This window comes from Phocoena phocoena, chromosome 1 (assembly GCF_963924675.1).
Source record: "Phocoena phocoena chromosome 1, mPhoPho1.1, whole genome shotgun sequence".
NCBI lineage: Eukaryota > Metazoa > Chordata > Mammalia > Artiodactyla > Phocoenidae > Phocoena > Phocoena phocoena.
The window spans coordinates 126,603,267-126,628,454 of record NC_089219.1 but is presented as its reverse complement, the minus strand read 5'-3'; the positions used below and the strand labels follow the sequence as shown (position 1 = coordinate 126,628,454).

The 25,188-nt window shown below is 42.4% G+C and overlaps 1 protein-coding gene and 1 pseudogene across 2 annotated transcripts; one reads left to right on the top strand and one right to left on the bottom strand.

Moving 5' to 3' along the window:
- Window positions 1-244: 244 nt before the first annotated feature.
- Window positions 245-25,188, top strand: SLC19A2 (solute carrier family 19 member 2). Of its 2 annotated transcripts, XM_065883290.1 has the most exons (6): window positions 245-520; window positions 6,614-7,216; window positions 19,989-20,211; window positions 21,297-21,489; window positions 21,829-21,970; window positions 24,183-25,188. In XM_065883290.1, the coding sequence occupies exons 1-6, from the start codon at window positions 317-319 to the stop codon at window positions 24,309-24,311; spliced, it is 1,494 nt and encodes a 497-aa protein (XP_065739362.1). In that variant the 5' UTR covers window positions 245-316; the 3' UTR covers window positions 24,312-25,188. The 2 variants fall into 2 exon arrangements, with proteins under 2 accessions (XP_065739362.1, XP_065739371.1); XM_065883299.1 differs by lacking the exon at window positions 6,614-7,216 and having other exon boundaries at window positions 317-520; window positions 24,183-24,311.
- Window positions 12,184-12,289, bottom strand: LOC136141124 (U2 spliceosomal RNA; annotated as a pseudogene).

The following is a 25,188-nucleotide window of genomic DNA, read 5'->3' as shown; positions in this document are numbered from 1 at the left end:
AGAAGCCAATGCCCGGCGTCCTCTGTGATTGGCTCTCAGCAGGGAGGTGGTGGCGGAGGGTGGGCCTTAGGGCGTGAATGGTTTTCTGCCGCTCAGCGGGCGGGTGGCGACTCGGGAGGTTCTCGCAATCAGGAAAGGCTGGGAGTCATTGCGATCAGAGGCGGCTGTCTCAGAACTGCTTGGCCCTACCGGGAGGAGGCGCCACTCGCAATTGCAGGTGCCTGCGCTGGGGCAGCGATTCAACCTCACTCCGGTTGGCCGAGGAGGAAAAGGAGAAGGAAAGGGCCGGGCTGGGTCCCCGCCCCTCGCGCCCCAGATGGATGTGCCTGGCCCGGTGACACGGCGGGCGGCGGCGGCGGCGGCCACCATGCTCCTGCGCACGGCTCGGGTCCCGCGCGAGTGCTGGTTCGTGCCCACCGCGCTGCTCTGCGCCTACGGCTTCTTCGCCAGCCTCCGGCCGTCCGAGCCCTTCTTGACCCCGTACCTGCTGGGGCCCGACAAGAACCTGACGAAGAGAGAGGTAGGCGCGGGGGGCGGGCGGGAGGTGGCTCGGCCGGCGCGGGGCGCGGGCGCCGAGATGCGCGGGAAAAGGTGAGAGCGGGCGGAGGGGCTGTAGCTGAGGAAAGGAGTGAGAAAGGCGCTCGAAACGCGGGAGCCATTCTGAGCAGAGATTGCTGACTTTTCTCAGTTGGAAGGCGGCTCCGTGCTGGGCGCTGCCTTAATTCACGCTGTTTTTCTCTCCTGCGTTGGATTGATAGGCCGTGTCTTCGGTGAAGGGCTCGAAACGCGGTTCGGGAGCCCCAGTTCACGTGTGCTTCAGGCGATGTGCTGATGATGCTGTAATGGAACTTAGCCCCACTCTGCTCCGACTGATCCAGCAGTTCCTGCTTGGGGGCGGGGCCGGGGGGGGAGGAGAATATTTGTAGAATAAAAGGGAAAACAGCAGGTTGTACTTTGGACATGGTAAAGGTTTAAATAAATATTTGCTGCTGGAAAGTAAGGAACCAGATGCTGAGTAACTCCTGCTTTCTGAAAGGATCTTCCCTCTACCTGCTGCACCCTCTTCCTTCCCCTACATTGCATTGTTTACCCTTGAGAGATGGAAGTGCTCAAATAAGGATTGTACAAGACAAGAACCCATCATCTTGTCTTGATTTTTGGTTGGGCGAGACTGTCCAGGAATACGCTTCCCACACACTCCCCCAACCCCACCTCCCGGGATAAAAGCAGATATTTAGATGGTATCACATAGTTGGCATTTAATTATAGTTTTTCTTGCGTTGTGAATTGTTGCTTCACGGATGTTAGTTTTGCTCCTTTCTCTTCTGCTGCGATGTTGAGAGTAATTAAAGAGTACATAGTCCATGATCAAGAACTTTTTGCTGACTGACTTCCCCAGGAGGATTTATAAGTAAAGTACTTGAAGTGCATTGTGTACTTTAAAAATGTGTTTAACTCTTTAAAGTGTATGGTCAATCTCAACACCAGTTTTTTGAAAAAGAAAGACATTATATTAACTGAAAAAGGACTTAAACTCAAGCTGCTACCACAAAACCCAAATAAAGCAGATTCAGCATCTTCTTCCTTGAACACTACAAAGCAAGAAAGCTGAGGTCTGGTATTGCTTTCTGGAACAAAAGGGTGAAAGCTGAGTGAGCAGTTGTTAGCTGTTTCTTATTTCTTATGTCTACTTCTCCCACCCTGCCTTCCTGCCCCAGCTGCTGTGAAGTACTCCTCCCATTTAAACCTTACTCTCTCCCCTGTGATTAGTAGTCACCTGTTTTGAGTATCCCTGCATAACAGGTCAGAGCAGGATGTAATTACTCATAATCCAGTTTGTTGTTGCATTGCTCCTCCATTTTCAAGGGCACTTGAAAGGGATTGAACTCTTGGTTGAGGATTTCATTTGAGTTTCCCACATTATCTCACCCCTAGCAAGTGGCACTGACTTTTACCCAACTTCAGATCTACTTCTCAGTCTTATGGACCACTCCACAAGGAACTGTAAGAGTTACTCATTACCTATTTGAATTATAGTATTGGTTAAAAACAACAATAAAGTGGAAAGGGCCAACTCTTGTGAACAGAATGATTCTCCAAGAAGAAAATTACTTCAGTAAATACAAGAGAGAATGATTCTGGAGACCCACAGCAAACACCAAATCTGAATTGTAGCCACTGAAGCAGAAATGATACTGTCTGTGAGCTGCTAACAATTAAAATTTCATGTGAACTGCCACGTGATCTGCACAGTTTGTGCACCTTGCCTGAAAGAGAAGCACACGGGGAGAGAAACATGCTCCCGTTGTTGGTATTTGAAAGCCGAACTGTTTTGTACAAGTGCCCTGGGCAGAATTGCTGTGTGATGTGCCATCATGTGTCTTATCAGAAAGCTACCTAGGTGAGTGAAATATGTTCGAGGCGTATAGCAATAAAGCAGAGGTGCCAGGCCCAGGAAGCATTTGCTGAATGTGTAACAAAAACATAGCACACTTCTCTTACTGCAAATTAGATGAGGAAGAGGGCAGGGTTTGAAGAAAAAATCCAGAAGTCTGGAAAGATATGTTGTGTGTGTCTGAGGACCTCAGAATCATGGCCGATTCTGATGGTCGTGCACGTATGGCTCTGTCCACCCTCTCTGGAACCCTAGGTTTTTAAAAATCTCTAATAACTGAAATAGGACAGCTTGTTCTCCTTTCTGACTGCTTGTTTTCACCAAAATATTACATGATTTTTAGGCAAAGCAAATGCCAAATCATGGTCAGTCTATTTGTGTTGAATTTTGTATTTCCCTCAGGAGACTTTAGAAGGTCCAAGAGCAGTCATCTTAGATAGAGCTGTTGTTAACCAAGGCCAAAGACAAAAGGAGGAAAAGAAGGTCAGAATTTCCTTTTTCCACTCTCAAAGGATTTTTTTTCCTTAGATTTCAGGAAAACCATTAACCTGTATCACTTTATAAATTTTAAACAGGTTAAAATTTGTCTTTCAGTAGTTAAAAGCCAAACTTTTAATAAAATAGAGCTCTTTATCACCCCAAATTTTTTATCCTTTCATCTTTTTCAGCGTGGGATTTGACACTCACTACCTTTCTTTGATACTTTTAAGACATTAAATTTAAAACTATTCTGCCTAATATTGAGAGCCTTACAGAATTTGGCTCTTATCTCCTTAACACCCTTATCTCCCACTACATCCTTCTTCCCCTTGCCTTCTACGTGCCCAAGCTCCATCCACGTTAATCTTATAGTCATAAATCCAGTGGATCTAACTTTCTCATCCTTCAAGGTCCATCTCGAAGGAGCAACCCCCCATATTTCCTAACTCCCTTGTCAATAATTTACGTGTATGTGCTCTTCACTAGGTTCAGAACTCCTGGAGAACTGAAGCTTCATTTTATTCTTTTTTTGTTTTCGTAATCTCCATACAGTTTGAAAACAGTGTTGTGCAAATAAGTGCTTACTAACTAGTTGTCTAATTGAACTGTGATTCTAAAATAAAGTGTAAATCTGAATTAGAGCTTAAAACTGAACAGCTGTTTTCCCTTGACTTTTTGTGTCTCAGAAGAAAGCACAAACAAGCTCTGATCCAAAGAACTGTGAAAGGCACCTTAGAATAAAATCAGTTCCCTTTGCTCACACGGCAGATTTTTACCTGAGATAAGAAGGTATCGTCCAGGTGTGGTCAGTAAGAGTCTGTAACCTGTACATTTTTGCATGTAGGAAGATTCCCTTCAGGATTCAGAGTATCCATCAAAGAAGCATTTCCTGGTGTGACAGCTTCTCCTTGGAGGCATTGAGAGAGAAGGGGTCTTCTGGAGACTTTTGGAGACACAGTGGCTAAGCTCTGCACATTGTCTGGTCTTCTTTCTTCATGAAAGCCCCATAAAAGCACCCCTACGCAGGTTGAAAAAGCTGCTTAATGGCATTAGAAGTAAGCCTGGAACATAGTAGATGATCAACAATAGTTTTCTGATTGAAGAAATGGGGCATTTTAGGGTGGTGGATTCAGAATATCTAGGTGCAGATACTCCCTCTGCCGGTGACTAGCTGGGATAACTTCGGGCAATTCACATAAGGCCTAGTTTCCTTGGTTGTAAGGTAGAGATGATAAAAGCATCTACCGCTTAGCGTTGTTTGGATTAAATGAGGTCATATAGGTGAGGTGATTAGCATAGTGTGTGGTGTCAGTAGAGATGTACTATTATAATGCTGATAATGCTGTGGGAGGGACGGTCCTCTTGGGTTGATGTCTCTCCTGGGAGTAAATTCAGATTTCTCATTGAGAATAAGTTAAAGAGAACATATCTGGTCTTTTCCCCCTGCTTGCCTTTATTTTAGTTTCTACTTGGCATTGCTTTTCCTTATCTTCATTATGTAAACTGTGGTTTTTGTATTAGGAGTGGAATTAGACTCATAAGCATAAACACTTTAAATTGATAATTGAAAGGATGAGGTTTATATAACGAAAACTTCACAGTTAATCATTTGGGGACAACTAGTATTGAAGGGTATATAACATGTCTAAGTGCAGACAGTATTACTGGAGTGAAGAATCAGTGAAAGTCCCAAGCGGTGTGGTGGAGAACAAAGAAGACTGGGTATGGAAGGAAGGTATTTTTAAAGGGAAAGTGTGGTGGCTAATAACTTTGTAGTATTATGTTGGGGAAAATGTGAAGGTGAAGAAATATGCAGAATCAAACAGAGGAGGCAGTTTCACACTTAAGAAAACTGTAGGAGAATGAATGAAACTATAGGCAAAAAAGGAGTGGAAAGTTGCTAATGGAGCACACCTGTGAAAAGTCTGTAGGGAAGCCTTCACTCCTCATGGCTTTCATCTCAAGGTTGCCCTTATCCCCTTTGGTTTTCTACTGAGAAGCCTCTGACCCTGTGTTAAGTCAGCTGAGTGCACTTCCTAGTTTGATAAAACTTATACACTTGTGAATAAGAATCATTTCTACAGTTCTCGATTATTCTTTCACGCACACATTCAGGCACAAGAAAGTTTCCTGGTAAATGGAGGTTGCTAGATGATTTGCAAACACAAATTAGACCGGAATTCATGAAGGCAAGGCTATTAGACAAATCACTTTTGATATTCAGCCAGTCAGAAATCAAGTCTGGAATGTATTTCAGATTATGTTTTCCTTTTATAGTTGTTCTCTGCATTGGCAAATATTTTATAATAATTTACTAAAAATAAAATTTTTACTTTATTGTTCCTCTAAAACCTTAAAACAATTAGTTGGGTGAACTGAGGTATCCATGAGTTAAAAAGTAAGTCAAACCCAAGGATTAGATTGCTCCATCACAAAGTATTCAGATTGTTAGTAAGACTACCTTTCAGAACGCACTTAAAAACTGAGGCCACTGATCCAAACTTTGAAATGATCACTTATAAAACTGACTTACTTAAAGCCCCAGGAACTTACTAGGCTATGGGGTAGGTGTAAAAAGAGGGAAAAGTCTCTTACAATGATTGTTATTCGAAGAATGGGGACGACAGTTCAGTTAATTTAATTTGTATTGTCCCAAGTGGTCTGTGTTTCAGCTTCAGTCCTTAAGTCTTTAAACGTATGAAAAAAGAGTAAGTGATTTACATGTACTCTCTCATTTAGTCCTTGCAAGAAACCACCCTGTGGCATAGGTTTTACTTCTCTTTTACTGATAATGGAGATTAAGGCTAAAAGGAACTTAAAAAAAACTTGCTTAAAATCATACGGCAAATGATGGAACAGAAATTCCAGCTGGGGTCTTTGTGGTTTAAATATTATTTCTACTATCTTCCAATGAAAAATTAATGAAAAAAAAAAACCTTCCATTTTTTTTCATAGTATAGACATACAAAAAGAAGGACAACAGAGTTGCTTATACTGCTACCATCCACAGATAGTTACTCTGTTAAGACTGTAGGACAGATTTACCTTCTTTATCTATTCATGTTACCCCAAAGAAATGAAACTTAAAATCAGAGAAACCTAATCAAACAGTAGGATCATGGCTCCCTGTTCTGTTCTAGAAGTAAGAACTGACAGTGATTCCAAAACATTTATTTGGTTCCAAAGCATTTGTTGAGCCAAGTATCTTCCAAACAGTGTGCGAGCTGTTAGGTTGTGCAAATGAAAGTCAAGTCCACCCTGAAAGAACCTATAAAGCAATGGTTCTAAACTCTGGCTCATAATAAAATCTCCTGGGAGGTTTCTAAAAAATGCCTGCGGCAAGGCATCCACATTTTCTAAAGCTCCTTGGGAGGTGTGTAGCCATGGTTAAGAAGCAGAGCCATGAGGTAATTGAGGAGACTGACACATACAAAGCAGTATCAGGAGAGCTTTTTGGGTGTTGGGATACAAACACTATCAGCTGCAGCAAAGTCTTCCAGGATGAGGAAGGTGTTGAACTAGGCTTTGATGAATAGGGAAGATTTTATTAGGAAAAAGACGGTGGGGTGGAAACGGAGAATTATATTCCAAACAATTATCAGAATTGTTGTCAAGATTTCTTTGGTTGATAAAAATGAGATCTTTGAGGTACTGGTAGATTGTTTCATAAGAATAAATTGTTACGAATGTTCCAGGTCCTTTGAGATCACTAACGGGATTTTATCTTTTTTCTACCAGGTCTTCAATGAAATATATCCAGTATGGACTTACTCTTACCTGGTGCTGTTGTTTCCTGTGTTCCTCGCCACAGACTTCCTCCGTTATAAACCTGTTGTTCTGCTGCAGGGACTCAGCCTTATTGTTACATGGTTCATGCTGCTCTATGCCCAGGGACTGCTGGCCATTCAGTTCTTGGAATTCTTCTATGGCATCGCCACAGCCACTGAAATTGCCTATTACTCCTACATCTACAGTGTGGTAGATCTGAGCATGTACCAGAAAGTCACGAGTTACTGTCGAAGTGCCACCTTGGTGGGCTTCACAGTGGGCTCAGTCCTAGGGCAGATCCTCGTCTCAGTGGCAGGCTGGTCCCTATTCAGCCTGAATGTCATCTCTCTTACTTGTGTTTCTGTGGCTTTCGCTATAGCCTGGTTTCTCCCTATGCCACAGAAGAGTCTTTTCTTTCACCACGTTCCTCCCTCCTGCCAAGGAGCAAATGGCGTCAAGGTACACAATGGTGGCATTGCTACTGATACCTCAGCTTCTAACCACCTTCCGCAGTGGGAAGACGTTGAATCAAAAATCCCTCTAAATACAGAGGAGCCTCCCATGGAGGGACAGGTAAGCACAACCTTAAATGCCTGGTGGTTGCTACTCTGGGGCTAGACCAATGGTGAAAAAGCAGACAGGAAAGTCCCTCAATTCATTTGGATTCTGGTTTTACCTTGAGTTGCTTCATTGGTTCATTAATTCATTCATTCAATATAACATTGATTTATATTAGGGATGACAAATGTATTTTCCTCTGGAGTAAATGACCTCCGGGACTGGCACAACATTATTATTATTTTTTTTTTTTTACTTAAATTTTATTTTAGATTTTTTTTTTACATCTTTATTGGAGTATAATTGCTTTACAATGGTGTGTTAGTTTCTGCTTTATAACAAAGTGAATCAGTTATACATATGTTCCCATATCTCTTCCCTCTTGAGCCTCCCTCCCTCCCACACTCCCTATCCCACCCCTCTAGGTGGTCACAAAGCACCGAGCTGATCTCCCTGTGCTATGCGGCTGCTTCCCACTAGCTATCTATTTTACGTTTGGTAGTGTATATATGTCCATGCCATTCTCTCACTTTGTCACAGCTTACCCTTCCCCCTCCCCATATCCTCAAGTCCATTCTCCAGTAGGTCTGTGTCTTTATTCCTGTCTTACCCCTAGGTTCTTCATGACATTTTTTTTTTCTTAAATTCCATATATATGTGTCTTTCTCTTTCTGACTTCACTCTGTATGACAGACTCTGGGTCTATCCACCTCATTACAAATAACTCCATTTCATTTCTTTTTATGGCTGAGTAATATTGCATTGTATATATGTGCCACATCTTCTTTATCCATTCATCCGATGATGGACACTTAGGTTGCTTCCATCTCCTGGCTATTGTAAATAGTGCTGCAATGAACATTTTGGTACATGACTCTTTTTAAATTTTGGTTTCCTCAGGGTATATGCCCAGTAGTGGGATTGCTGGGTCGTATGGTAGTTCTATTTGTAGTTTTTTAAGGAACCTCCATACTGTTCTCCATAGTGGCTGAACCAATTCACATTCCCACCAGCAGTGCAAGAGTGTTCCCTTTTCTCCACACCCTCTCCAGGATTTATTGTTTGTAGATTTTTTGATGATGGCCATTCTGACTGGTGTGAGGTGGTATCTCATTGTAGTTTTGATTTGCATTCCTCTAATGATTAGTGATGTTGAGCATTCTTTCATGTGTTTGTTGGCAGTCTGTATGTCTTCTTTGGAGAAATGTCTATCTAGGTCTTCTGCCCATTTCTGGATGGGGTTGTTTGTGTTTTTGGTATTGAGCTGCTGGCACAACATTATAGTGCTCACGCTTGGAGATGTCTTAGAAGCCACAGCAATGTCTGTCTCTTCTTCATCTTTCTATCCTCAGAACTTGGTATGTAAAGGAAGCTCTAGAAAAAATTTTCTAAATGAATAGGTGAAATGATTCCAATAAATGATGAATATCTACGTCCAGTTTCTGAATTGAAGTCCACAGTATGTAAGGATAGGAAGTTATCTTCCTCATCTGTGCTGAAAACTATGTGTGATACAGGCATACCTCAAGGATATTGTGGGTTTAGTTCCAGACCGCTGAGGTAAAGCAAATATTATAATAAAGCAAGTCACACAATTTTTTTTGTTTCACAGTGCATATAAAAGTTATGTTTGTACTATACTGTAGTCTATTATGTGTGCAATAGCATTATGTATAAAATAATATACATACCTAAATTTAAAAATACATAATTGCCAAAAAATGCCAACCGTCATCTGGGCCTTCAGCGAGTCGTAATCTTTTTGCTGGTGGAGGGTCTTGCCACGATCTTGTTGGCTGCTGACTGATCAGGGTGGTGGTTGCTGAAGGTTGGGGTGCTGTGGCAATGTCTTAAAATAAGACAGCAGTGAAGTTTGCCACATCGATTGACTCTTCCTTCAGGAATGATTTCTCTGCAGCATCAATGCTGTTTGATAGCATTTTACCCATAGTAGAATTTCTTTGAAAATTGGAGTCAGTCCTCTTAAACCCTGCTTTATGAGCTAAGTTTATGTAATGCGCTAAATCCTTGGTTGTCATTTCAACAGTCTTCACGGCATCTTTACCAGGAGTAGATTCCATCTCAAGAAACCACTTTCTTTGCTCATCCATTGGAAGCAGCTGCTTATCCATTCAAGTTTTATCATAAAATTGTGGCAGTTCAGTCACAACTTCAGGTTTCACTTCTAATTCTAGTTTTTTTGCTATTTCCACCACATCTACAGTTATTTCCTCCACTGAAGTGTTGAACCCCTCAAAGTCATCCATGAAACAAAAGTTTTACAACACAATGGTTTATTCTGACACATTTCGTTTACTTTTTTATAATGTGATCACTGCCCACTAAACTGATTTTATTACCAACTAATGAGTTGAATCTAAAATTTAAAAAACTCTGTCCTAGACCACCTTGATATTTGTTATTTATAGATATGCAAAATGTCAGTACTTGATATGGTGAAGAATTATAAACTTTTAGAGTTAGAAGTGATTCTAACCACAAATCATATAACAATCAGAGCATGTTAAAGGGACTTTAGATCACATCACCCTTTCATTTTAGAGATAAGGATTCAGATCCAACATTAGTGAGTCGTGCAAAATTACACACATGTACTCCTAAACATAATTTTAGAGCAGATATGAAATCCACTTCAATCTGTACCTTGCTCCGTGAAGTCTTTCAGTGGGTTAACCACATGGTCAGAACCATCATGTTGGCCATGGTGAGGTAAAATTAGGATTCAAGTCAGTTTCATGATCTCCTTGGCTCAGCTACCGACACCATGACAGGCAAGCAGTGCTGCTTGGCAGCTGTACAGCCCTAAAATACTGCTTGCTTTTCTTTGACGAGCTTGAAGGAAAATTAGAATGTGGATATTGGAGATCACAGTGCCATCTTAAGTTGACAAAGCCCATCAATGAACCATAAATGATAATCGTGGTAATTACAGTAAAGAAGAGTTTTAGGTCAGTGTGTGGTTTTATCTTGACTTAAAAAGAGGGAAAATGAGGTAGAAGTCAAAGTGATAGCCCAGTCCACAAGTTGTCTTAGAGTACTTGTAAGTTGATTTTCAGAATGAGTCCTACTGCTTTGGGGCAGAGGGTGCTGACATGGCAGGAGGAGGAGCTGCCAAAGCCAGTGATTTTCTTTCCCAAACAGGCAATGGACTCATTTTGTGCTTGGCATATAGTTGGTTATCCATCAGAAATGATGTAAATTAAACCAACTCTTTAGCACAGGGCTTGACATGAGATTAATGCTTAATAAATATCTGTTAATATAACTATACTTTTATTTGTAGACTGACACCTTTTACTATTAGGAAGCATTCTTTGTGTGTGTGTGTGTGTGTGTGTGTGTGTGTGTTTGAGTTCCATAAAACACAGACAGCAGCAAAATAACTGTTTTTATCTTGTACTCAGTATCATTTATAGAAGCAGAGTATAGTGGATTTTGAAGAAGGGAGGCAGTCCCCAGTACTAGTACTTACCAGCAGGGTGACCTTGGGCCAGTTTCTTAATTCTTTGTGACTTTTAGTTCCCTCATTCATATACCTACCTCATAGGGCTATTTCAAGTATTAAATAAAGCCATGTAGAGCTTTCAAATTAGTATACATAAGTAGGTAATCAATACACGGTAATTTCTATTATTATCTTTATCATTAGATATGAATAATCAAGAACAGCTTTGTACCTTCACTGTAGATCTTTATTTGTGAGGCTGTAAATAATTTCTCATCTTCCCTTTGAATTTGTTGAAGGTACTCTGGGCCTTATGAAGAGTTATGAGAGTCTGGTACTAATTCCATCACAAGTTCTTTTTCTTTTTTTTCTCTTCTTTTTTCTTTTTTACTTTTTGGTCACACCGCGTGGCATGCGGTATCTTAGTTCCCCCGACCACGGATGGAACCTGTGCCCGCTGCAGTGGAAATGCGGAGTCCTAACTGCTGGACCACCAGGGGAGTCCCACAAATTCTTTTTCTTTAACTGAGTTAGGCTACCCCTAAATGTAGAGTGTTAAATCAGATGATCACTAAGCTTTACTTGACTCTAGAATCCTGAGTTTTGTGAGCTGACTGATGTGAAGGTACTCTCTTTTTTCTTTTGTTTCCCAGGCATACCATGAACAACTTCTCCTTTCCTCTCCAGTCCCCCACATATGTAGGGATACATAGAAGTAATTTAATTGAAATCATCAGCCCTTGACTTAAATCTTCTTGTCTAGGCATTAAACCCTAATTATCCCCTCCCCCTACATTTTCCTATTGTATGTAGAAGAAAATGCAAAATTCTGATCATGGCCTATAAAACCCCATACAATTTGGCTGCTTGCCAACCTCTCTGACCTTATCTCTTAATTGGGCTGAAACACATCAAGCTTGTTCCCACCTCAGAACTTCAAATCAGGAGATTGTGTCAGTCAGGACTGCCCTTCATTCTGATCTTCATGGCTGGTTCCTTTATGTCACTCAGGTCACAGCTCGGACATCAGCTTTTCAGAAAGCCGTTTAACACTCTTAGCAATCATTACTCCATTCCAAAGTCACTTGCTAGCCCATTACCCTTTTTACTTTCTTCATAGTATTATTCCTACTATAAGCTCTCTTTTATGTGTGTGTTTATCATCTGTCTCTCTTACTCCAGTGTTAATTTCATAAGGGCAGGGCAGTTAATTTCATGGCCGTAACAGGGTGATTATGGTGGGTTTTTTTTCCTGCCTCTGTCTCCCAGCTTACGCAAGGCATGCAAAGTCCAGCAGCAGCTGAAAGTTAAAACCATGGGATCAACCTTTTATTTCTAGCCAGACAAGTGAGAAAGTGGGGGGCTTGCATGTTGAGGAGTGAGGGGGTCATCCCCATTGGTCTTTTTCTCCCCAGTTACCACATCTCCCCTGCAACCTCAGTGATGGCAGAGGCCTTCACTGAGAAATGGCCTGTGTCTCTGGACAAAGGAACAGGTTAAGAGGCTCCTATTGTCTGAAGAGTGTGGGGGCATGCCGGTTATTTTCCTTTCTTTTCTCTTGCTATTTAAATTGACAAGAACAGATACTACACCTGATCTTAGCCAAAAGGCTGAGATGAAATAGACAAAATAAACTTTAAGCTAAAATTACTGTCAAGTATAAATTTTACTAATATAGTAATTCCAAAGGACCAAGGAGCAGGGCAGTGGCTTTATTGAGAACCCAGGATTTCCGAGCATCCACCGTGCCCAGTCACTTTTAAATCATCAGCACAGCCCTATAATTCAGAGATTTAGGTGAAGTGACTTGCCCAGGGTCACACAGCTAAGTGAGAGTCTTCTGGGACCAACAGTAACTTTTGCAAAGGCGTCTCTTGCTATACTTAATCACTGCCACCATCTGACACTCACATTCTTTCTTTTTATACTATTCTGTTTCCTTGGGTCAAAGAATCCGACCCCTGAATTAAGGTTAAATAGGAATTAGTGGCAGATCAAAAGCCAAAATCGCTTCAAGATATTCTTTTAATTCCCCCAAGTAATGCCTTTAGTTACAAAAATATAGAACAATATAGAAAATTACAAGTCAAGCGACCTTAGTATTCACAGGCAAGCACTAATATATTTTAATGTACCATGATCATATTAAAATAGAAATAACTATGAAACATTTTCTGCGGAGAAGCAGCCCCTGTGGCAGGCAGCGGGAAGGGATAGGAAGGATGCATGGCACCCGGGCCTCCGATGGCCTAGGTCTCACCCCGCAGCGCACTGTTGATGCGCCGGAACGCTGCTTCCTTCTCTGAGTCTAGGTCTTCGTCGGTGACCCGGAAACCCGGCTCAGGGGCTGGGGGCAGCCTCAGAGGCTCCCCTCGCCTGTGCGGCAGAAGAGGAATCCTGCGTTTTCGGGGCCTGGGACTGTCAGATGTGCAGGAGCCGTTCCTCCAGGTCCGTTTCTGCCCTCTTGTTGCCTCTGCATCTTTGTCAGGCTGGCTTTTCCTCTGGGAAACCACCGGAGCTGCAGAGGGCGACGGAGGGCCCTCTTCGCTCCCTTTCTTTGCGGACTTCTGGGGCAGCCCTTGTGGTATGGCGGGACCCCTCCTTCTCTTCACTGGCGGGAAACCTCGGGTGGAGCTATATAAGCTCGTGATGGCGTTTCTTTGGGGGCAGGAGCTCATACAAGAGGTCTGGAGCCTCAGAGGCTCCCCTCGCCTGGGCAGCAGCAGAAGAATCCTGCGTTTTCGGGGCCTGGGACTGTCAGATGTGCGGGAGCCCTTCCTCGAGGGCCGTTTTTGCCCTCTTGTTGCCTCTGCATCTTTGTCAGGCTGGCTTTTCCTCTGGGAAACCACCGGAGCTGCAGAGGGTGACGGAGGGCCCTCCTTGCTCCCTTTCTTTGCAGAGCTCATACAAGAGGTCTGCAGTTTCCTGTTGGATCTGTCTTCTGCCCTCTTGGCGTGGAGGTTTCTCTGCAGAGGTCCAGGCCTGGGCACGAAGAAAGAGCCCCCCAGGGGCCTAAATGCATATCGTGCGCCCCCGGTGTCATCGGGGCTGCTTCTCTGGTCTTCGTTCCTCCCTGTGACTGTGGGGACTTCCTCCTGCTTGGCCACCCCTTGCCCACTCTCTCCCAGGGCCCCCAACACCGTCTTATCTGTGCTGTAGTTCGGGACACAGCTGGGTGTCGTGGGCGGCACTGGCTGCCCCCGCGCCACACTGACAGTGACTGTGTCCACTGCGGACGCTGAGCTGCGGGATGTCGTGGAGGTGCGAGCACCCATCACTGCCTTCTTCCGATGGCCTCGATTGCAGATGGAGATAAGGACCCCCAGAAAGGAGCGCAGGGTCTGCGGGATGGTAGAATGGGGTCTCAGAGACTCTGTGGCAAAGCACAGATGCAGAGTCACTGGACACTTGTGGGCTGGCCTGCGAGTGGATAGCTGGCCATAGACAGCTGGGTTACCCGGGCCGGCCACGGGAAGTCGGTGGGCGCGGGTAGCGGGCTGGGGGCAGCCGAGCCCTCCTGGCAGGTGCTGGTCCCCCCAGAGCCTGGGGCGGGGGTGAGGGGCAGGGCCTACCTAAGTAACTGCCCCTAGAGAACTTGGGTGAGGTTGGTCCTTGGATAGAGAGCTGGGCTCCGAGCACTCTCCTTCAGCTGCCAACTCGGCCAAAAGCGGAGTGCGCTCTCTTTGGCCTGTTGCCTTTTTATACTCTGCAACCTGTGAGCGAACAATGGGCGTGCGTACGCGGGGCGCAAAAGTTTAGGGAGGGATGGCGCATGCGCAGCGTATACGTCAGGCCCTGGGGCGCACAGGTGAGGATGCGCGCCCCCGGACCGTCTAGCGCTTCTGAATCTCCCGGGGGTCTGAGGGTTGGAGGTGTTTGCCTTGAGGGTGATGAGCTTCTTGGCAGGGCAGCTGCCCCTTCTCCCCCGGACGGCTCTAACTGTACAGGATGGGTCCCCGGCCACCAGAGCGGGAAAGCTGGAGAGCAGGGTACCTGGCTCAGCAGCCGCCGCCCGAGGTGGCAGATTTGGCATCAGTGCCTGTGCGTCCGCCTGCCCTCCCGCCTGGCAACATTGGAGGAGAGAGCCGCTAAGAACAGAAGTGCAAAAAAAAAAAAAAAATCCAGACGTGCCCAAGCCAACCAGATCCTGCTGGGGTGACAACTGAAGGGGCAGGCACGGCGGGCTGGGAGGGACATATATACCAGGTCCAAACCCAGAAAGATCTGAAATGCACGAGTCAGAATGAAAGTCCAGAATCATCCTTGGGCTTTGGGCTAAGCTGGAAGTATAGCCAAACTCTTCAAGGTCTCCGGCTCCACCTGCAGTTCTGCCTGGCTGGGACATTGCCCCAGAGTGGGGTTAAGTTTAAGGAGTCGAAGGAGGCATACATTTCCATCCTCTGGATCACTGCTCACCAAAAAATACACAATGCCAGGCACATATGTAATTTTGAATTTTCTAATGAACACACCAGGAAAATGAAAATGGTGAAGTCAATGTAAATAATAGATTTTTAATTCAGTATCTGCAAAATGTTAGAATTTTTACCTGTGGCACGAGAAATGTGGTCATATTACGAGGGCTTGAGAGCCGCACGGAGCAAGATAGAGGACAAACAGCATGCACTTGAAACTCTAAGAAGTGAACGCTAACAGGCAGATGGGGCCTGGAAGTCCAAAGTTGAATAACAGCACTCAGGACCTATTTGTTGATTATGTTAATGAGTCATGGTAAATAGAATATAAGGGAAACCAACATTTATCGAGCACTTGCTACATACTGAATAATGCTTATCTAGTTCTTGCAATAACCTGTTGAAGTAAGCATTAATTTCCATTTTACTGTAAAAAGCCTAAGATTCAGAAATTTTTCTCATCTGAGTGTAGACAAGTATGCTGCTGATTCATCATCTCAGCTCCCATTTATTTTGACCTGGGTACCAGACACTGTGCCAAAAATCTTATATTCATTATCTCATTCTTATTAAAACCCTATGATACAGGTATCACTGTCTCCATTTTACAGGTGAGGGAACTGGAGCTCTACTGATTTAAAAGATTCATACTTAATTTTTTAAGTAAACAATACAGAAAACTACATAAAAAGAAGTCAAAATAATCTGAACTGCTGGGTGCAAAGATTACCACTGTTAATATTTTAGTGCCCTTTCTAAATATCACTGTTTGTACAGACTTTATAGTAAATGAAATTATAACCTACATGTAGGTTTATAACTTTATGGTTTTTTACTCAGTGTTAATTCAAGACCGATCTTTCTTTCTTTTCATGTCAGAATAGCCTTCAGAATCCAAAGAATTGAAACCATAATGGTGAAAGTGACTGGGGGGAGGTTTGTGTTGGGCAGTATTCTGCCTTTCTCACCAGGCTGGCGCTGAGCACTAAAAGCCAGAATCAGAAAGACTTGTGTGAAGGACAAAGTCTGTCTTTTGACCCTCCCCATTTTTTTCTCATTTGTGGTCACAGCCTTTCCCTCTGGATATCTCCAGTTGGGCCCCTGCCAACGGATATGTCTGAGTTGGGATGGAGGGAGAGAGTGTGTAGCCGTATATGGCTGTACCCCCTACCTTTGGCAGCTTAATGCCCTTGAAGCTCAGATAGGTGTTATCTCCCCTGAAAAAGAGTAGCCAAAGGCAGGTCTCTGTGCCAACTCTTAAAAGGTTCCCAGTGCCCCTGAACGAGAGCTTATGAACTAGGGCTCTACGAGATACCAGGCAAAGGCAAGAATGAGTATTCTTGGAACAAGATAAGTGCATAGCAGGCCGGAGCAGGACAGAGTGTCCCAGAAGCCTTTTATGTTGGAAGAGAACTTTATCATTGCAGATTCTTAAGTACACCTTGAAAGCGCCTTCTTCTGTGCTATTGTTCTTGTTTCCTTTGCTTTGAATGTTGTTCTTAATTGTTTCTCTATTCTAATCTTATCTATCTCCCAAAGCCTGTCTCAAACACCAGTTCTTCCATGATACATATTTTGGTTCCTTTTCCTTGAAACCAGATGTACTATATTTGTCCCCATTAGTTAAGGCTCATTGTGTATGTTTTTACTATGTTTTGGGTAATGAAATATCAGTATCTGAGAAAATAATGATAGCCTTCCTTTCATCATGAAAAAAATGTTCATTGTTTATAGCAAGAATTAGGATTGTGTCCTTCAACAGCACAATAAAAGAAGCAAACTTATTCTCAAGTTTCCATCCTAGCTATTGGCTTGATAATAGACAAATCTCCCTCTGCATATAACTGAGCTAAGAAAAGAGCAGCATTTAGCTTGGTATTATAAACGCCTAACTATTTAAAGAAGGGGCTATTGGTATTATAAACACCTAACTATTTAAAGAAGGGGCTGCACAGAAATTAACGTAAAATGGATTAAAGACTTGAATGTAAGACCTGAAATCATAAAACGCCTTAGAAGAAAACGTACGTGGTAAGCTCCTTGACATCTGTCTTGGCAATGTGTTTTTTAATTTGACACCAAGAGCAAAAATAAGTGGGACAACGTCAAACTAAAAAGCTTCTATACAACAAAGAAAAACATCAACAAAATGAAAAAGGCAACCTACTGAATGGGAGAAAATATCTGCAAATCATATGTCTGATAAGGGGTTAATATCCAAATTATAAAATGAACTCATACAACTCAATAGCAAAAAAAGAATCCAATTTAAAAATGAGCAGAAGATCTGAATAGACATTTTTCCCGAGAAGACATTCAGATGGCCAACAGGTACATGTAAAGATGCTCAATGTCACTAATCATCAGGGGAATGCAACTCAAAACCAGAATGAGATATCACCTCACACCTGTTAGAATGACTGTTATCAAAAAGATAAGAAATAAGTGTTGGTGAGGATGTGGAGAAAAGTGAACCCTCGTGCACTATTGGTGGGAATGTAAATTGTTGCAGTCACTGGAAAACGGTGTGGAGGTTCCTCAAAAAATTAAAAATCAGGGACTTCCCTGGTGGCGCAGTGGTTAAGAATCGGCCTGCCAGCACAGGGAACATGGGTTTGATCCCTGGTCCAGGAAGATCCCTCATGCCACGGAGCAACTAAGCCCGTGCGCCACAACTACTGAGCCCACACGCCACAACTAACGAAGCCTGTGCACCTAGAGCCCATGCTCCGCAACAAGAGAAGCCACCACGATGAGAAGCCTGTGCACCACAACGAAGAGTAGTCCCCACTCGCCGCAACTAGGGAAAGCCCTCATGCAGCAACGAAGACCAGACACAGCCAAAAATAAATAAATCAAATAAATTAATTAAAAAAAATCAGACTACCACATGATTCAAGAATTCTACTTCTAGGTATATATCCAAAGAAAATGGAAACACTAACTCAAAAAGATCCAGGCACCCACCAATTCACTGCAGCATTATTTACAATAGCCAAGATATGGAAACAACCTAAGGGTCCATCAGTGGATGAGTGAATAAAGAAAATGTGGTAACGGACACATTTATATACACACTGGAACACTATTTATTCAGCCATTAAAAAGCGAACGAAGTCTTGCCATCTGCAACAATGTGGATGGACTTAGAGGGCATTATACTAAGTGAAGTAAGTCAGTCAGAGAAAGACAAATATTGCATGATCTCATTTATATGTGGAAACTAAAAACAACACAAAACAGAAACCCCAAGCTCGTAGATACAGAGAACAGACTGGTAGTTGCCAGAGGAAGGGGGTAGGGGGTAGCAAAATGGGTCAAGGGGAGTCAAAAGGTAAAACTCCCAGTTGTAAATAAGTCTTGGGGATGTAATGTACAGCATGGTGACCATAATTAGTGATACCATATTGCATATTTGAAAGTTGCTAAGAGAGTAGATCTTAAAACTTCTCATCACAGGAAAAAAAATTATAACTGTATGGTGACAGATATTGACTAGGCTTATTGTGGTGATCATTTCACATTGTATACAAATATAAAATCATTGTTATATACCTAAAACTAGTATAAAGTTAAAGGTCAATTATACCTCAGTTTTTAAAAATAAAGAGGAAAGGGCTGACAGCAGGTGGGAGTAGTCATTTTACATCTGTAGGTTCTCTTGTGCAAGATATGGCTTCCAGCCAGCAAGCGGGTTGAATCATGCTGCTGCCATTGGTGTTAATAACGTGTAACGTGGCTCCTGTCACACATCCTGGCTCTTATATGCTAATTCACAGTTAGCTTCCTCTTGGTCCCTTTGGATTCTCTCATTTTGCCTTCCCATGTTAGTTGCAAAAGTAAAAGTTCCTATGTTCTGAGCGAGGCTCCGGAATTATGGCAACCTTTGATAGCTATTTCACAGGATGTCTGGAATCTCATATTGACTTCTTGGCATAGTCCAGGGATGATGGTACATAGTAATGTTTGGATTCACTCAGTTGCATGCATAGTAGCTTTATTACTTCATTGTAATATTTCCATAAATATTGGGTAACAGAAAAAGTGTAAGGAAGAAAATTAAAATCACTGATTACCCCATCAGTCAGAGAGAACTGCTGCTAATATTTTGATTTATTTCTTTCTAAGATTTCTGTCTTAACTGTTATCTTTCAGTGAATCTGATAGGTTCTCATTCATGGATTCTACCTGAACAGTGATTTACTAGGGTTGTTAATTATTGCGCTTTTTTTTTTGGTTGCGTTGGGCTTGTGGGCTTTCTCTAGTTGCGGTGAGCGGGAGCTACACTTCGTTGCGGTGCGCGGGCTTCTCATTGCGGTGGCTTCTCTTGTTGCGGAGCACGGGCTCTAGGCACGTGGGCTTCACTAGTTGTGGCTCACGGGCTCTAGAGTGCAGGTTCAGTAGTTGTGGCGCACAGGCTTAGTTGCTCTGCAGCATGTGGGATCTTCCCGGAACAGGGCTTGAACCCGTGTCCCCTGCATTGGCACGTGGATTCTTAACCACTGCGCCACCAGGGAAGCCCAAATTATTGCTTATTCTTAATGTTGCTTGCCACTGTATGGGGAGATATGGAATGTCATCTCCCTTTGGCTAAAGTACGCGATTTTTGACCATCTTTCTACCTTCATTTTGTAAACAGTATATCGTTTGCTAGATGTACTAATGTTTATAGAGCATTCAAAGCAAAAATTATATAAGAATGTGTTTTTTCCCCCAGAGGGGATAAATGTAATTGCTAAGAAGTTTATACATACACACACACACACACACACACACACACACACACACACATATATGAAATAAGCAATTGGTTTTCACAAGGAACAAGAAAAAAGTCTGTTGAATAGAAAATTGAGTCTATACAGTTGCTTTCTGTACAGTTGGCTTCTTCCCTTTTTCTGTGTAGGAATCCAAGCCAGACCGTCTCCTTGTGCTGAAGGTCCTGTGGAATGATTTCCTGGTGTGCTACTCTTCTCGCCCTCTGCTCTGCTGGTCCGTGTGGTGGGCCCTCTCCACCTGCGGCTATTTTCAAGTCGTGAACTATGCACAGGGCCTGTGGGAGCAGGTGATGCCTTCTCGTCATGCTGCCATCTATAACGGTGGCGTGGAGGCCGTTTCAACCTTACTGGGTAAGCAGTGCAGGGTGGTAGGGCAGCTTGGGAGGGGGAGATTCCTCTGGTAGTGAAGTCAACCATAATCAGATTTTCTCTCCCCTCCCAGGTTTGAAGTAACCCCAGAGAATGGATTACTTATTTTGAGCTCTGATTTTATAATTTAGGAGGACAATTTAGAATTGCACAGAGGTGGAGGGCTATGACTAACAAATTCTTTTAACCGTTGGGAAACCTAATATAATGGTCCTCTAAATTGTCTTCTTATCTAGGTTTCCATTATCTCTGATTTACTGGGTTCTTCTGCCACTTGCTGAAAAACTTGGAGTAACCTATACAATACTTTATAACAACAGTAGCAAATATATTGTTTATATGTGCCAAGCGCTGCTCTAAAGACTTTATGTATGTTCACTCAGTCCTCACAGAATTCCTAAGATAGGTGTAATTATTATCCCCAGTTTACAGTTAAGGAAGCTGTGGACAGATAGGTTAATCACTTGGCCAAGATGATATAGATGGTAAGCGGTAAAGTCGCAGTTTGAACTCAGAGCCTGTGTCTTTGGCCATTTTATTCTGTTGTCCCTTTCTAATTTGTCGACCCACCTCAGAAGGTTTTGGAAAACTTTATATGATTTCTGTAAACACTTAAAACTGTGACTGGCACTTAGAAAGCACTCCATACATTTTAGCTATCGTTATCTTAATCATCATCATTTTACCACATAAACTGCCCCTCAGTTGGGAAGAGAGATGAGCCATCCTGCCGTGTTGCCAAGCTCCAAGCAGTGGTTCTTTTTGATTCTCGCCTCTGTGTCCGCCTCAGTAGTTTTTCCTTAGCAGCATCCCTGGCTCTGTATCCTCCTTTTCCTTCTCATTACCAGCTGCCCTAGTTCAGTCTCTCATCATCTCTCCATGGCTCCATACTATTTATTCCATCAAGTCCAAAATTCTCTGCTTGTCTTTCAAGGCCCTCCATAATCTTGAGCTACCCTGTTTAAAAGTTAAAAGATCTTAAAATGTAATAATCTAAGATGAATTTTTAATTTATTGAAATAGTATTTGTGTAGCAAAATGACAAATTTTCTCTTTTTGTTTTGTAGGTGCTGTTGCTGTGTTTGCAGTTGGTTACATAAAATTATCCTGGTCCACTTGGGGAGAATTGACATTGTCTCTGTTTTCTCTCCTGATTGCTGCTGCAGTGTATATCATGGACACCGTGGGTAACATTTGGGTGTGCTACGCATCCTACGTTGTCTTCAGAATCATCTACATGTTACTCATCACTATAGCAACGTATGTATTTTGATTCAAAGAACCATTAGGAAGAGTTGACAGGATTAGCTTTTTGGTTTCTTTACAAATTAAATTTTCTGGTTAAAAGAGGCAAATGGGAGGAAGCATTACATGTGCATTGCCAGTTTTTCTCCTGAGGAAGCATTTAGGCAAGGTTCTTTATTTCCTTGTTTAAATGTTCCTGCTGTTTTCAGATGTTTGCATGAGGTTTACATCATTTAGCAACAAAATATTCTTCACTTGGTTGGGAAGGGAATTGACAGTAGAAAGTTCGGGCTACTCTTCACACTATCCTGGAGGTAATTCTTGTCTATGCGTTCTTTTTATTTATTTTTTAAGTTTTCAGATTGCTGCAAACCTCAGCATGGAGCGCTACGCCCTAGTGTTTGGTGTAAATACCTTCATCGCTCTGGCACTGCAGACTCTGCTCACTCTAATTGTGGTAGATGCCAGCGGCCTTGGCTTGGAAATTACCCCTCAGGTAAGACCTCTGTTTCGGTACTGAAGATGTTATGAGTTGATCAGGGTAACAGAAGTGGAGCGTGCTTCATGGAAACAAATTCGAACAATATCATCTTTTTGATGAGGCCCTAGAACATTTCTGTGTGTAATTAACCAGGCTGGTGGAGCTGAGAGGTAATATTGGTTCCTTCCAGGCCAAGCCCTTCTGCTTCCTCATCCATTATTTGCCTCCATTTTGAATTCTGTGCCTGGAATACTACATCTCATGTTTGAGGTGCCGTGCTTCACCTCAGAGCTCTCTCAGTCTCCTCCTTCTTTATTTAAAACACCCCTCACCCAAATACCAAGGTAATGGCTTCCTGGTGCTGAATAGCATTATGATTCTTAACATATGACCTACTGAGAAAACACCTGCACAAACACTCAGAGACAGTGTGAATAATTTTATTCACTCAGGAATTGTATAGTTGTATATGCCTTCATGATTGTAAGTTGTAGGTAGGGCTTGTTATATACTTCAGCAAAATGGGCAATTGAATAAAAAAGTGCCTACCCTACCTCATCTCAGCCCAAATGATTCCATCTCCATTATTCCTTCCTTGCTTACATATTAGTTTTCTTAGAATACAAAGACCTAACATGTTAGCAGTAAGTAACTTTGTTTTTACTGACGAGGTCTAAAAGAGACATAGGTAATGTGCATTGAGTGCTTTCTATGTGCCGGGTACTTTATATAGAATTGTGCAGCGTTGTTATCAGGATTAGACATCATCAGGAAAATGAGTCTGAGGGATGTTGTATTGTTTAAGGTCACAGTCAATAATAGTATGGCAGAACCAGGATTCAAACCAGCATCTGACTCCAAAGCTTAGGCATCTCCCACTGCATCATGCTGCCTCACAAAAGGATGGGAGAGGGGGTGGATAGAGCAGAGGAATGGGAACTTATTACTTTCTTTTCAGTAAGAATTACTTAAGTGTTTCCCAGTTACTACCTGCAATAAAAACCTTGAGAAGACCTCTCAAGGGCTAGGTACTTTCATTGGGGTGGAGGGTAGAAGAGTAACTGGGTGCTTGTCATCTTGCTATAGAAGTGGTAGGTTTAAACGTATGGAATAATAGAATTTTGTGGGCTGTGCTGAAACTTGTAACTGCCATGATTAATTAACGAGTTTCCTATAGGAAAATGAATCAGAATTTTAAAGGACCTGGCTCAGAGTGTTAGCTTATCAGTAGGTAGTAAGTTATTTTAAGAAGAAAAATGATGATGATGTTGATAAACAACATAGTTACATTAAAATATTGGCTCGGAGGGACTTCCCTGGTGTCTCAGTAGTTAAGAATCCGCCTGCCAATGCAGGGGACACGGATTCAATTCCTGGTCCAGGAAGATCCCACATGCCGCAGAGCAGCTAAGCCCATGAGCCACAAATACTGAGCCTGTGCCCTAGAGCCCGTGAGCTACAACTACTGAGCCCGCGTGCCACATCTACTGAAGCCCATGTGCCTAGAGCCCGTGCTCCACAGCAAGAGAAGCCACCGCAATGAAAAGCCCGCACACCGCAATGAAAAGTAGCCCCCACTTGCCGCAACTAGAGAAAGCCTGCATGCAGCAACGAAGATCCAACACAGCCAAAAAATAAATAAAATTAAAAAAATATTGGCTTAGAGAAGATTCTTATAAAAAGTAATCTTATAATGGAATATATTGATAGTTGACCTTCTACTGCCCTCTTCTGGGCAAGAGTAGAGGTCTTGCTATTCAGAATTTGGCCTGTTAATCATATCAGCTTGAGGGTAGAGACCAGGATTCAGTTATAACAGCAACAAAAATAAAAACAATAGTATTAACAGCATTAGCATTGTGCTAATAAACATTTGCATACATAACCTCATCCTTTCCCAACAACTCTGCAATTAAGAAATATTATGAATTACAAAATGTTTGGCAAATGGAGTTGAGGCTCAGAGACTGAGTCTCTCAATCCGGGTCATACAGCTAGTAAGGGGGAAGTCGGGATTTGCACCCAAGAGTCAGCCTTCAGTACCACCATGCTGTGCTGCCTCTTTGTATCCTCAGTGCCTGGCACATTGTTTAAGCACACAATGTTTTTTGAAGTTTTATAGAGAAACTGAATATACCTTTAATTATGGAGTCTGTTCACATATATGTAATAAAAGAGCTTACCTTCTAATTGATAATTCTATAAATTATTCTTTCCCCCTCTTTAGTTCTTCATCTACGCTGGTTATTTTGCACTCATTGCTGTGGTTTTCCTGACTAATGGTGCAGTCAATATTTTGAAGAAATACAGAAAGCCCCAAGATCCAGAATCAAGTTCTCAAGTGACCACTTCATAACACACTGCTAATGAGCTTCTTATCACAAGAACTCTGCACAGCAGCTGTGCCTGGATGTATTTTTTTAAAGTGTAGACACCTATTTATGAGTGTGCATTTCATGGCTTCAAAGCAGCCAATTGACTATACCTTGTCCTCCTAGAGTAACAGAATACTGTTCAGAAGTGAAGTGTACTTCATGGATTATTTACGAGAGCCGATATAAGGATGACTTTTTTCTGATTTGAAAGTGAGCTTGCTTTTGAAAACCAAGTAATCAAGAGCCATCAAGCAGCACATGGTGATGTATACTTGCTAGCAAGTGAGTCTGGTGTTTCATAGGTCAAGTACTTCTGTATCAGATTAGCCAGATGCTTGGCCTGGTGGGACCAGGGCTTCACAGGGGCCACAGGTGTCACAGGTCAGGACAGAAATATGTTCTAATAGCACCTGCCTCTGTTCAACTTAATTCTTATTTCTGTGTTATTCACGTGCGTTTGTGTTTCTGCAGGTGAAAGTTGTTCCTATCACTGACAATATGTGCTCTGGTTTGGTGTTTTATAAGGCATATGTGTCGTTTCTAATTTATTTTAAAAAATTCATTGTGTAAATATTCTCAATTCCCATCTTGACAATTATGTATTCGTGTGGATTTTTCATTTTTACATTATTCATATGCTTCCTAGAGAAGCTAATTTAGTTAAATAATAAGGCAAGTTTTGAGGCCTGCTAAAAATCTAAGTGACCTAATCAGAAAACTTGAGGCAGGTTTGCTTGTCTTTTATTCTTCAGTATGAAGGACTATTAATTCTATGATGAAGTTACTAAATGGGCTAAAGATACAACTAACCCATTTTGTATTTGCACTTTTATCTCCAAAATAAAATGGAAAAGTCTT

Coding starts and splice junctions, on each gene's coding strand:
- SLC19A2 (XM_065883290.1), top strand. CDS start 317: ATGGATGTGCCTGGCCCGGTGACACGGCGGGCGGCGGCGGCGGCGGCC. Junction 521..6,613: donor AGAACCTGACGAAGAGAGAG/GTAGGCGCGGGG, acceptor TTTTTCTACCAG/GTCTTCAATGAAATATATCC. Junction 21,490..21,828: donor TTACTCATCACTATAGCAAC/GTATGTATTTTG, acceptor TTATTTTTTAAG/TTTTCAGATTGCTGCAAACC.